At 43.2% G+C, this 12567-nt stretch overlaps 1 protein-coding gene across 1 annotated transcript; it reads left to right on the top strand.

Moving 5' to 3' along the window:
- Positions 1-1404: 1404 nt before the first annotated feature.
- dpp3 (dipeptidyl-peptidase 3) lies at positions 1405-8975 on the top strand. The gene is made up of 19 exons (XM_083890504.1): positions 1405-1410; positions 2637-2795; positions 2886-3030; positions 3141-3230; positions 3357-3494; positions 3621-3695; positions 3826-3916; positions 4046-4176; positions 4349-4479; positions 4909-4967; positions 5333-5527; positions 5622-5734; positions 5849-5941; positions 6301-6363; positions 6453-6577; positions 7325-7445; positions 7776-7955; positions 8179-8341; positions 8482-8975. Exons 2-19 carry the CDS (start codon positions 2671-2673, stop codon positions 8622-8624), a joined length of 2181 nt encoding a protein of 726 aa, XP_083746630.1. The 5' UTR covers positions 1405-1410; positions 2637-2670; the 3' UTR covers positions 8625-8975.
- Positions 8976-12567: the final 3592 nt, after the last annotated feature.

Below are 12567 nucleotides of genomic sequence, written 5' to 3'. Positions count from 1 at the left end.
GCATAAAATACATGCTGTGTAGAACAGTTAAAGGTTAAACAAAGGGTACTTGATTAATAATAGGTGGGTAATATGTGCTGTATTTTGTTCCATGAGTCAGCTGCAGTAAAATAAAAAGCCAAATTCAGAGCAAACTCATGGAACATGTAGTAAAAGACAGTTGGGTCAGATGGTTTGATAAAGTCCATATGATGATGTAATGCTGATGGATATTCTGGATCATTTTCCTGTCAGAGCTTTATAATTCTTTATGGGAATGATGTCGTTCTTGGAGAGACGCCCGTCGGTCTTGTACAGAGAACAGAGATGAGCGCCATAAATATCACCCGCGATGAGTCTCTAACCAGAATGATAAACAGAGTCCAACTATTTCAGTGTTGTTAAGGATGCAGGTCAATAAATCACCACAATGGACATAAAAACTGCCTCAACAGAACAAGCCGCAAACTTCCATTACAGCCTTTGTTGAAATACAAGATATTTTAAAGTGTGTCATCAGTAAACTGGAGCTGTGATACTTATTGTATAGTCTCTCAAACATAAAACTCTGAAAAGTGTAGAGTTTTTGAAATCATCCATATTTAAGACTCTAAAATGTATAGTGATTTATAATAATATAATATAGGATTCATTATCATCTTTAATTGTTACTTGTATTGGTATAATGAAGAGAAAAATCAAGATCTCAAATCTCTCACTTTCAACTTAAATTTAAATGATATATTCATAATTTATAATAAAAATTATTTTTAAAGGGGCTGTTGTATTGAAATAGTATGGAAAGTAGACGCTGTAGGAATTGAGTACTCCGGAAGGTGGCAGTAATGCACCGCTTCAGCATGCGAACTGTCATTTATCCCCAACGATGAAGAACTGAGGACACAGATTTTAGACTTTAGACACACAATTGCTTGCCAAACACGTTTTCTGACAGTTACCTGTTGAATATACATATACTTCTACACTGTGTATTCAATGTTGTCCAGGTGCTGCTCTCAGTTATGGAAAAGGAAACCGACGAGGATGGGATTCGAACCCTCGCGTATACCAAAAGTCGTATCGGTGTGCGGTTTTAACCACTTAGTCGCCCCACCAAGGATCTACACGAAGGGAATTTGGTACAATTACACTATTTTATTTATTTATTTATTTATTTTAAAAACGTGTTGAACTGTATATGAGTGTTGTCTCCATCCGCTATATTGTATTGACGATGACAGTTACATCGTCACAATAACGTTGTGGGACGCGCCCGAACAATCTGGCAATGCCATTCGTTTAACGCGCTGTCAATCACAAATAATCAAGCTGTGATTGGTCGAGGGGCGGGGCTCACATTGAATGAGTACAGGAAGTGTACAACGTGAGACTGCAATTTGACGTTCGCCGGAGCTCCTTGTGGAAAACACGGTAACGAGATGTAGAGTTTATTTCCATCTTTAAACCCATTGAAATGCATGAGTTAGCAGCCAGTCACGCACAGAAATAGACGCCATACCGTCTTCTTCTCAACATTTTACGCTAAGAATGTGTGTTTGTGTGATAAAATGCTCCATGCACTCAGCAGCCGCCTTAGCTTGGACGCTAGGAGCTAACGCTGAGGATAACACAGCTGTTGGCAGTAGCTTGAAGTCTAAATGGTTTTCTCATGTGTGTTTACCATTCACTGTCGAACTGATTTGACTACACTGTTGAATTTAAAGCGGTATTTAAACGGTTTTTTTTAGACTCGTAGCTCATTCACTCTGGCTTTGTCCTATTTTCGGTTATAATAGAAAGTGAAACGGCACAGTCTCCTCTTGAATCTGGCCCACGGTCAGATATAATAGGTCAAGGTTCAAGCAGCAGCAACTTGTGTTTTTGAGTGTTTATTGATCAGATACCAACAGTTTAAGTGTTAACCTCACCGCCTGAGTTACTGCAGTGTCACATTTTGTTTCTTCATAGTTATATTATGATAAATTATCTTAAGAAAACAGCTAGCATGAATAAAAACAAATTAGCTCCTAATTGCATTAATGATGCATAAAACAACAAAAACGAGCTTTTGATTATCTTATGAAAACAACTGGTTATCAATTCTCCTAATAAAACATCTAACTACTGTTATTAATTCCCTCCTCATGTTTCCTCAACCGTAGGTGTGAATGTGACAGCCAATGTTTGTTGGCATTGTGATGGACTGGCAAACTGTCCAGGGTGTACCCTGCCTTTTGTGCTATTTCAGCTGGGATTAATGTGCCAGACACTGAATGAATGAAAGGAATCATCGCTTGTCCGAGATTGGGTTGTTGGGTTAGCATTTCTCACAGGGGGCCCTAGACTTCCCTTTCCACATCTTCCAACTCCACAAAATCGTTGGTCTGCCCCTAGGTCTTCTTTCAGTTGGACGCACCAGGAACACCTCAGGTGGCATCCTGACCAGGTGCCTGAAACACCTCAACACAACAGGCTCCTTTCCATGCAAAGGAGCACCAGCTGAATGAATGACTACTATCATATCTCATAAGAAAACATCTAACATTAGCGTTCGCTTCCCTTCATCTCATCTACACTTCCAAACTTTATTTAACTTGATTTGCTCCTCTTTTTTTCCCCCATTCTTAACACGTTCTCCTCCCACCCTCCCAATCCAGTTCCTTATCGTCGGCCTTGAACCTCGGTTTCAGTATGGTGGATTCTCAGTACTACCTCCCAAATGACATTGGCGTCTCTGCGCTTGACTGCGGTGAGGCCTTCCGTCTGCTCTCCCCTCAGGAGAAGAAGTATGCCCACTACCTGTCACGAGCTGCCTGGTATGTTCCTAATCTCAGGATGTGAAAAATAATTATATTTCTGCTGTTCTTAGAATAAAAAAGAATAAACCTAACATGCTGTTTTCTTAGGTATGGTGGTCTGGCAGTGTTGCTGCAGACTTCGCCGGAGTCGGCAGAAATCTTCGTCTTGTTGCAAAGAATCTTCAGGAAGCAGGCACCCTCACAGTTGGCACAGGTCGCCACAGCAGCTGGACTAAGCTCTGAGGAGTATCAGGTATGTAGTCTTGGTAATCTGTGGCTGTTTCTCATGTCTTTAATATTCACTACCACATGCAAACTGCTATGCAACATACTTGAAGTTAAACAATATTTATGTATGTGTAGGCCGTCTTGGTGTATGCAGCAGGTTTGTATGCCAACATGGGAAACTACAAGTCATTCGGAGACACCAAGTTCATCCCAAATCTGCCCAAGGTAAGAAGCTCTTCTGTGTCAGGGGTTGAAGCCACTCCTGATGTTTTCGTGTATGATCATGTCCTTGTGATTCTTAAAAAAATACTTTAAAAAATCTCTTCATCTGTGATTTTTTTTCCCACTCAGGACAAGCTGGAGGCTCTGGTGAAGGCCAGCCAGGCTTTTCAGGAGCAGCCTGCTGAGATGGAGGCTCTTTGGAACAGCTGCTCGTGTCTTCTGTATTCTCTGAAAGACAAACAGAAACAGCTGGGTCTAGGCGACAAGGTGGGGGCTCTAGCTTTGACTAAAACGGAAAATAAATATCATCTTGTATCATGACCTGCTGCTCTGAGCCATACAAGATATTTCAGTATACGGTTTATGTATATATAGTTGTTTTTTTCTTTTTAGGGAATTACAACCTACTTCTCAGGAAACTGCTGTTTGGAGGATGCTGAGCTGGCTCAGAAATTCCTTGATTCAAAAGTAAGATGGATTTAAATTGGAATGTGAATGTCACTCTCCTCCGTTTTGACACATCATCCTGTCTGCACTATACATCTTTACTTCTTTGGGTATCTTCATCCCTATGTCTTGTCTTGTGCTATGTCTGTAGAAACTCTCGGCGTACAACACTCGTCTGTTTAAGCGGAACAATGGAGAGAAAGCTTCCTACGAGGTGCGCTTGGCTTCAGCTGTGAAAGCAGGTCAGTTTTTTTATGAGAATCAAACTCTTTCTAAACATCAACCAAGAATGAACGTCCCAATGTTTGTTTATTCAACTTAATATTTTCTGATTCTCCAGTCATTTAAAGAAATGCATTTTGACCTTCCAGATTGTGCAGCTGAAGGGGAATGCGAGTCATGTTGCGGCAACTTCAACTTTGAGGACAAGGAGTTCACTGTGAAGAGGGGAGACTATGCTCCACTCATGGAGAAAGTCTGTTATTTTCTCCAACAAGCACAGGTGAGAGATTAAAGAATACAATGGGCAAAGTAGCCCACATGGGGTGCACTATATATATATTATTAAACTTAACAAAAAGAGGAGAAAAGATTAGGAAATGGGAAGTTGTATCGTAAAGTAAAATTAATTCCACTTTTGAATATCTTGCTCTGTTTCCAAATAACTGAAACAGAACCACGCAGCCAATGAGAACCAGAGGAAGATGCTTGAAGAGTACAGGCGGAGCTTCACCCTCGGCTCAGTTGACGCTCACAAAGAGGGCTCGCGCTATTGGATCAAAGACAAAGGACCAATTGTTGAGAGGTGAGCCCACTGAACCACATGCTGACTGTCCACATCCAGTCCGTCATCCAGCACCCACCTAATTACAAACATATTTGTGAGCTCAAACCACAGGTAGCGTAACTTGAAGGACCAGTTGATTTCCTTGCATGCGATGTAAAACCATGATCATTTTAAGTGTTATGTGATATAAGAAAGGCTGAACTAACACAGTAAACTGTGCTGAAATGTGCAGCTAGAAGATCTGTAATTTAATGGCATTAAGGATGAATGTTTTCTTTGGAGTCTGCTGCCTTTCACTTTCTCATAGTCCTTGTCAAATGTTTGATATGTCTTGTTTGTGCACTCCCTTTTTCAACCTTCACCGTACCTTTGCACTGGCCTGTAAACAGTACTGCAACGTTTTAATCACAGAAACCTTTTTTCCTCGTTCCTCTCTTCTTCTCTCAGTTACATAGGATTCATAGAGAGCTACAGAGACCCATTTGGCTCCAGAGGAGAGTTTGAAGGTAAAAACCATGGCGATTGTGAAGTCTGGGCCTCTCTAGTTCTTATTACTGTGATACAGTGTTGAAGACTGTTGGGGAAAAGCCACTGAAACAATCACGTTAACAGGAGCTCTAGAAAGTATTAAGCCCCTTTCAATTTTCTGTTTCTAATTTGAAATGGATGAAAATTACCTCTATATACTTGATCACTAGTAATTTCAAAACATTGTGAATTTGATTTATTAATTGCAGAATTACATGGTGTAAATACTCTATTACTACTACTTATGGATAGTGAAGCATTATTTACTTGCATGTTATAGGGGCCTTGTGTGAAAGACTATTTTTCTTGGTCTTCTTATCTCTGGTCATGGTGTCACTTCCAGGTTTTGTTGCCGTGGTGAACAAGGCCATGAGTGAGCGATTTGCGAAGCTGGTGAGCTCAGCAGAAGTCCTGCTTCCGGAGCTGCCTTGGCCCAGAGCGTTCGAGAAGGACACTTTCCTTAAACCCGACTTCACCTCGTTGGATGTTCTCACCTTTGCTGGGAGTGGAATACCAGCCGGCATCAACATCCCCAACTGTATGTACACTGTGACATCTCACTGTTGTAAAGTGTCTGGCATTTGGTTTTAAGATGTTAAATAGTTTGTGTGCTTTTGTGTTTTTGTTTGTAGACGATGACATCAGACAGTCGGAGGGCTTTAAAAACGTGTCACTAGGGAACGTGTTGGCTGTTGCTTATTCCACACAGAAAGAGAAACTCACCTTCCTTGAAGAGGATGACAAGGTAACACGTCGTACATGCATTTTATTTCGTTACTGTGACTGCGCCCTGCTCTATTTTTGTCATACACACTCCCGTAATTCTACATTCTCCTGTGTGTTTGTGTCTTTGCTTTAGGATTTGTTCATTAAGTGGAAGGGTCCATCATTCGAGGTGCAGGTCGGACTTCATGAGCTGCTTGGCCATGGAAGCGGCAAACTGTTTGTCCAGGTCAGTCCAAAATATTAACGTATGTTGACTGTATATTTCACTGCACTGTGACACATGCAACGTTTTAATGGAGAGGAGGTTTTAATTAATCAGGTAATACTATTTGTTATGTCGTCTATATCAGTGATACCCACACTTTCTATGTCTGTATCATATCTGTAAAACCTGATGTAGTTTTGTGTTGGTCATCACATCATTTCCAAGACATGTTTAACATGTGATTTTAAACTTAAAACACCTTCCACGGCCCATCTGTGTGTCTCAATCCACTCTTTGGAAGTCAAATGTCTAAAAACGTTCTGGTTTATTTTGGTGATACGACTACTTTGGTAACATCTACTTACTTTTGTGTCCTGAAGGATGACGAAGGCAAATTCAACTTTGAACAAAGCAAGGTGGTCAACCCTGAAACTGGAGAGCCGGTGAGTTTACACCTAGATTATTGCAAGGACACAAAAATAATGATAAAGGAGAAACGCAGTGCCTCATCAGGTGAGTGTTTCCTCTCCAGGTGTCCAGCTGGTATCGAGGCAGTGAGACATGGGACAGCAAATTCTCCACAATTGCTTCCTCTTATGAAGAATGTCGTGCCGAATGTGTCGGACTCTACCTGTGTCTCAAGAAACAAGTACTCAGGTATGTCTGATGGTGCATAATGTTCTACTCTTAGAGGCTAGGTTTCAAAGGGACTCCATATTAAATGCTGTGACGTGAGCTACAGATAAACATATGCGTCTTCAATCACTCACTTTACAGTATGAGGATGAAGAGACTTTTCTTTCCAGGCCTCATCGATCTGCTTATATTTGAGTCTCTGCCAGCAGACAGACATGTTGATAACTCTACTCGTCTCATAGACTCAGTGGTGCGTGTTGGAAGAAATATGAGGCTTGGTGGATCAGGGAGTTGTTTATGATTCAATATTTTAGCTGGATTGCCTCAGGATGAATAAACCATGTTGCCGTTATTCATGGTTGCGTATCGTTTCGTAAACATGCTTAAATTAAAGATGAGCCTGTATGAAAAGTAATGAATTGTAAGTGGTTCAAAGCTTCACTGTGCAACCTCCAGGGCCCCCATGTAGGTTTTTGAGTAATTAGCTAAACAGTCTACAGTCTCTAAGACCCTGCAGTCTATGGCCTACTTTATCCCCCCCCCCCATATGCTTCCACTATCTCACACACATACATACACACACAGAAGAGAAAGAGGCCCCCTTATCTGTGTTTATGTGGCACTTCAGTAAGTGTTATTTATCTCTCTTTTATTGTTGTGCATCCAGGAAACGTAATGGGAGCTGCATGCTGAAGGAAACAGCAGCAGTAGAAGTAGAAGCCAAACTCCTGTCACTAATGAGTGAATCTGTTTGCATGTGTGTTCCAGTATCTTTGGCCATGAAGGACAGGATGCAGAGGATGTGGTGTACGTGAACTGGCTCAGTATGGTCAGAGCTGGACTGTTGGGCCTGGAGTTTTACACACCTGAGAGCAAGAGCTGGAGACAGGTACTGCGTCTGAAATTTTAGATTTAGATTAAATATTTAAGTCTCTTGTATGTAATGTACAGTAGTGTACTCCTAATAGATGTCGGGACTGTAGTAGTCAAACAGCAGTTTACACGCCCTGGTTATTTTTTATTAATAATGACTCATACTTTTGTATCATCAACATCAGTGATGCACAGCGTCAAGTGAATAGTGTTTATAAAAGAAGTCAGCGTACAGACCATTAGTCATCTGACTGGCTCAGTTTCATGTATCTGTGCTGTATAATTCAGCTTGTGTTATCATGGGTGTCACAAGGTTTACACACTGTGTGTGTGTGTTCTGTCCCAGGCTCACATGCAGGCTCGATTCGTGATCCTGTGTGTTCTTCTGGAGGCCGGGGAGGGCCTGGTCAGCCTGGAGGAAATCGCGGGACAGGACGGCAAGCCTGACGCTCGGATCACAGTGGACCGCAGCAAGATCCACACTGTGGGCAAGAACGCCATCCACAGCTTCCTCTGCAAACTGCAGGTAGGTCCATACTTTTTCAGTCGCACAGACCGTAGAAATAGTTACTAGATACACATGCAACAGTGAGAAATGCCTTTAATCAAAAGTTAATTAGTTCAATTAGTTAGAGTGATTCATTATGTACCAAATGATGTCAATATTATCGTTAATCATCTTTCTATGGTTACTTCCTCCATGCCTATACACCCACCCACGTTAAAAACCTGATTCTTCCACTTTGTAGATCTTAAAGTCGACAGCGGATGTGGAAGGAGGACGGTTTCTGTACGACTTTTACTCCACCGTTAGCGACAGCGGCGCTCACAACTTCCTGCGTCTCCGCGAGACGGTGCTGCTCAGGAAGGAAACGCGCAAGTTGTTTGTCCAGGCCAACACCAGAGTCAACGGTAAATGCCCTTTATCTCTTATTTTTGAGGTTAATTCATGCTCATTAACACACACACAAATGCATTTACCATTGACAGTTTTTGTTTTTACTGAGGCTGTTTCTAAGCCTATTCCGCGTGTGCACGTGTGTGGTTTCCAGGTGAAAATGTGGACCTGGTGGAGTACGAAGGCAGCGTAGCAGGTTTGATTTCCTCCTTCACTGAGCGCTTCCAGGATGACACGGATCAACTGGAGGCTAACCTTCTGGAGATGAGCAAAAACGATTCCCCCTGCTGGTGTTGATGGACATTCAATCCATAGGTTTCAAATATTTCAGCTCTCTTTCTTAGCCATATGTGATGAAAGTGAAAGTCAGTGGACACAAAACTTAACACAAATTCTTTTAGATTGAACATCTGAAGAGACAGGAATGGCATCGTCCAGTATTTCTAGTCTCAACTATCTGATTAGATGCATTTAGAAAACACATTTTTCGAATGAGATGTTTTTGCAAACTGTAAATGAAATCAATGCTGACATTTCTGCAAGGTTCTGTCAGTCACTGTTTCGCTGTGGCAAGGTCGAAATGTGGCTCATCTATCAGTAATCGTCCAGCCTGGGTGTAGATGCTTATTTGAATGCTTCAGGGTCACGTTAACTGCCAAGGTAAAATAAGTCTTCATCTTAATTGTCTTGCCAGGTTTGGTTGAAAGAGTTAAGCACTTGACTGTATGGTTTATTGTTATGACTGAGAGGCTTAACAACAGCTGAGAATGTGATATTGAATTGACAAAAAATAAAAGCTGTTTGATAAGATCCTTGCGTTTTCTTTTTAAAATTTAGAGTTTTTGTCGATTTGTTTTTAAAGCAGCAGGAAACTCGACACTGTTTCACGTTTATTCTACATCACAAGAAAGTTTATCAACACTGTCACGTTTTATTGCGTGGTTCGGAAACGGGTTGTCAATAGAGCATGATGGGAATTGTGCAAAATATGTCAAGGAAATAGTGAGCATAGGTGTGAATTTGAAATGGTTAAAACGTTTTTTCAGCTCTTTAAAACCATCATTCGTGCCTGAGATGCTGCTGACATAACGATACAGTGCTTCATGAGATGGAATTATTTCATTTAGGGACAGTATTATCATGGGGAGAGGGAGGTGGAGTCTCTGCTGCCCCCTCAAGACTGCCGAAGGAACTGCTCCTTACCGTGTCATTTAGAGAAGTACCTTTCATCTGTAAAACCAGACTCGGTTCCTTCTCCTCTTCCTTTGCATTTGTTTCACAATCTTCATCCTGTTGTGCACCCACAGTGCCTCCCTCCTCCTCTTCATCTTTTTCTGATCTCTGCTGATTGGCTTTTAAAGGGAGAGCCGGTGTGTCATAATCCTGCTCTGCCACCTGAGAGGGGGGTGAGGAAGTGAAGGGCGACACGAAGAGGGGCAGCTTTGGAGAAAGAGATGGGGACTGATACGGTGAGTCACGTGGAGAGAGAGAAAAGGGGACTTTGGGAGAAACCGTAGGGGACTGGTATGGCGAGAGAGAGGGTGAGGCACACGGTGAGTCATGTGGAGAAAGAGAAAAGGGGAGTCTGGGAGAAACAGAAGGGGACTGATAAGGGGAAAGAGAGGCTAAAGCACCAGGCGAGATGGGTGTAAATCCTGCATGTGCCAGGGGAGCAACAGCTGGGGAGAGGTAAGGAGAAAGTGAGCGAGGACGGGAGGAATTGCCCACTAGAGAAGGCTGCATGTACTCTGACTCTTCAGGGAGATGCTCCATTATCTGTGGTGGTGCATCTATAGCCTCCTCTAAATCCACTTGACCTTGGACCTGCTCCTGCACCTCGTGCTGGTCTTGAGGAGCTGCGGAAGGAGGCTGAATCTCATCTTGATTCACAGTCTCTGTGTCTGGTGCTGTGGCTTGGTTCTCATCCTGTAAAGGGATGAAGTCTTTCCTGAGCTTGGCATCTCCTTGTCCCTGTTTCTGAGCTTTACATTTCCCTTTACTTTTGGGCATTAAAGGCGGCGGAGGTGGCGGAGCAAGCGGAGGCGACAGCAGGGTTGACGTCTCCGTGGAAACTCGAATCTTGAGGCTACGTTTTAGCAGGTTCCGTCTGGACAATACAGTCTGAGACTGTAGGAAGAGGGGGTTAATGAAACAAAGAGCGCCCAGGCCGGAGCCACAGTCCAACTCTCTGGGGCTGCGCGTCGTGATCGGACAGAACTCGTGGAACAGGGTGGCTTTGGAACCCGATTGTTGCGTGTCTGTGTCTGACTCGGGTTCTGTCGTGAGCTGGTGTTCCGAGTCGGCCTGCGGAGCTGAATCAGAGCTTGTGGTTGGAGCAGCAGTAGCAGGTGTGGCTGGTGTCGCAGAGTCAGGATTCTTCTCTTTGTCGTTCTGGGGCTTAGGCGCGTCCCGTGGTCCGCGGACATTTAGATGGGAATTCCAAAATTCTACAAAACAATACAGATGGTTCTGTTAGTATATTTGGGGAAACACAGCCCCATTTAATTTTTTTTCCAGTCAGTTACTCAAAGTAAAGTGTGTATACGCCTCATGTATAAATCCTTTAAGGCCCAGGTATTTACAGTTGACGTTACAAAATCAGACATAATGGCACCAGACATGTTCACTTACCTATTCCCATGTGGGAGATGGACTCCAGCTCTTTGTGAGAGGTGGCTTTTGCAATCGCTTCAGGAAGCTCCAAAGGGAACGGCAGTACATCTCTGACACAAACACAGACGATATACAATAAACTCACTGACAGTGATCGGTGAGATGATGAAAGAGGAGGCAAGAATGAAATGGGATTTTTTTTTTACCTGCTGACACAGTAGAATGAAATGAGTCTTGGGAGATCTGGGAAGCTGATTGCTGAAGTTTCCAGAGACAGAGCTGGAGGTGAGGACGAGACAGAGATACATGATTTGCTTGAACTGCAAAATAAAATATGGTTACCTACCGTTGTGCTGTATGATTTATTAAACTACTAAATACTGAGACACAGTGGCAATTTCATTCTTTGTGATCATCTATTTATAACTTAGAGCGAGTGAGTTTGTGTTCAGGAGAGTCGGGTACTTACTGGACAGTTCCTCCCTGATGCCAATCTGCTGGACAAAGGACGGCACGCTATCATCCGTCAACCGTATGCACAGCACGTTTCTCTGCGACGTGCGAGACTTTCGCACCAGGAATGTCTGCAAGATGGAGAAACGATGTTTGTGTTAACGTGCCGATTCGGACAAATTGCTGAATGCTGAACCTGTTATGCGTGTATCATCTGACCCCAGGAGGCTCTCTCTGCAGTATGTGCAGGGCAGTGGCTGGGTTGAGTGACAGCTGGAGCCAGACGGGGACGCTGAGCAGGAGGCGGTCCAGGACGCTGATGCTTCTCAGGGAACCTCGTCCCCTTTGAAGCTTCAGGAGCTTCTGATGTGATGACTGGGTTGGCTCGGGAAAATCATATAGTGGCTCTTCTTGTTGTGCCATCTAGACACACACACACAAAGCAAAGACACATATTGTAACCTCTGGTGGTGGAAGGTGGTGATTGCCTTCTTGTCAAAATCTGCATCTAAAGCACGAAAAACTGAGAAAACAGTACAACCAGTTCCACGAGGGAATAAGAGGGTTTAGTCCCTGCTGGAGTATTTTCAGCCCCCTCTGTTTAATCTTTATGCATCTATGGGAAGCAACCTGGACATGCTGCACACGGTTATTATCATGCTGCATGTCTGTGTGGTCACATCAATAACAGGGAGATGGGTGGGACTGCTCCAGACACACACACCTGTGTTGTAAACCTGCCTGGATTTGGACAGCAAGTCCAGACATGGCAAATGTGCAGCAGCTCAGCTCAGACACAGGCAGAGCTGAGCTGCTCCACAAAACCTGCAGAATGCAACACACAACTACACATCAGGTATAGTCATTTAAATGGCGACACTTTTCTGAGTTTATCGAATGTCTTCCACCCTGTCAGAACTTAATCCCTCACTCACAACACCAACATCTGCATTCCTGTAAAACTTCCTCTTCAAACTCTGCGCGCGCTCTGCCTGTCAATCACTTGTTAAAATCGCGTTTATTCATTTACGGAGTTAATTCTCTTTACCTCTATGTCCGGATACGTCTTCTTCTTTTTTCGATCGCCCCCGGCTCCACTTTATAGTGACATACTCTCCGGATTCTTCCGCGAGCCAAGTTTTCCTATGAGGAAATCTTTACTTCTCCACAGATT

Source organism: Microchirus variegatus, assembly GCF_963457635.1.
Source record: "Microchirus variegatus genome assembly, chromosome: 5".
Lineage (NCBI taxonomy): Eukaryota > Metazoa > Chordata > Actinopteri > Pleuronectiformes > Soleidae > Microchirus > Microchirus variegatus.
Note: the sequence above shows the minus strand (reverse complement) of the source record. Positions and strands in the feature narration are given on the sequence as shown.

Bases quoted from the DNA above. Each gene is read 5' to 3' on its own strand.
- dpp3 (XM_083890504.1), top strand. From the start codon at position 2,671: ATGGTGGATTCTCAGTACTACCTCCCAAATGACATTGGCGTCTCTGCG. The intron at 5,942-6,300 runs GTCAGTCCAAAA...TGTGTCCTGAAG, and splicing joins GCGGCAAACTGTTTGTCCAG to GATGACGAAGGCAAATTCAA. The intron at 7,446-7,775 runs GTACTGCGTCTG...GTTCTGTCCCAG, and splicing joins AGAGCAAGAGCTGGAGACAG to GCTCACATGCAGGCTCGATT.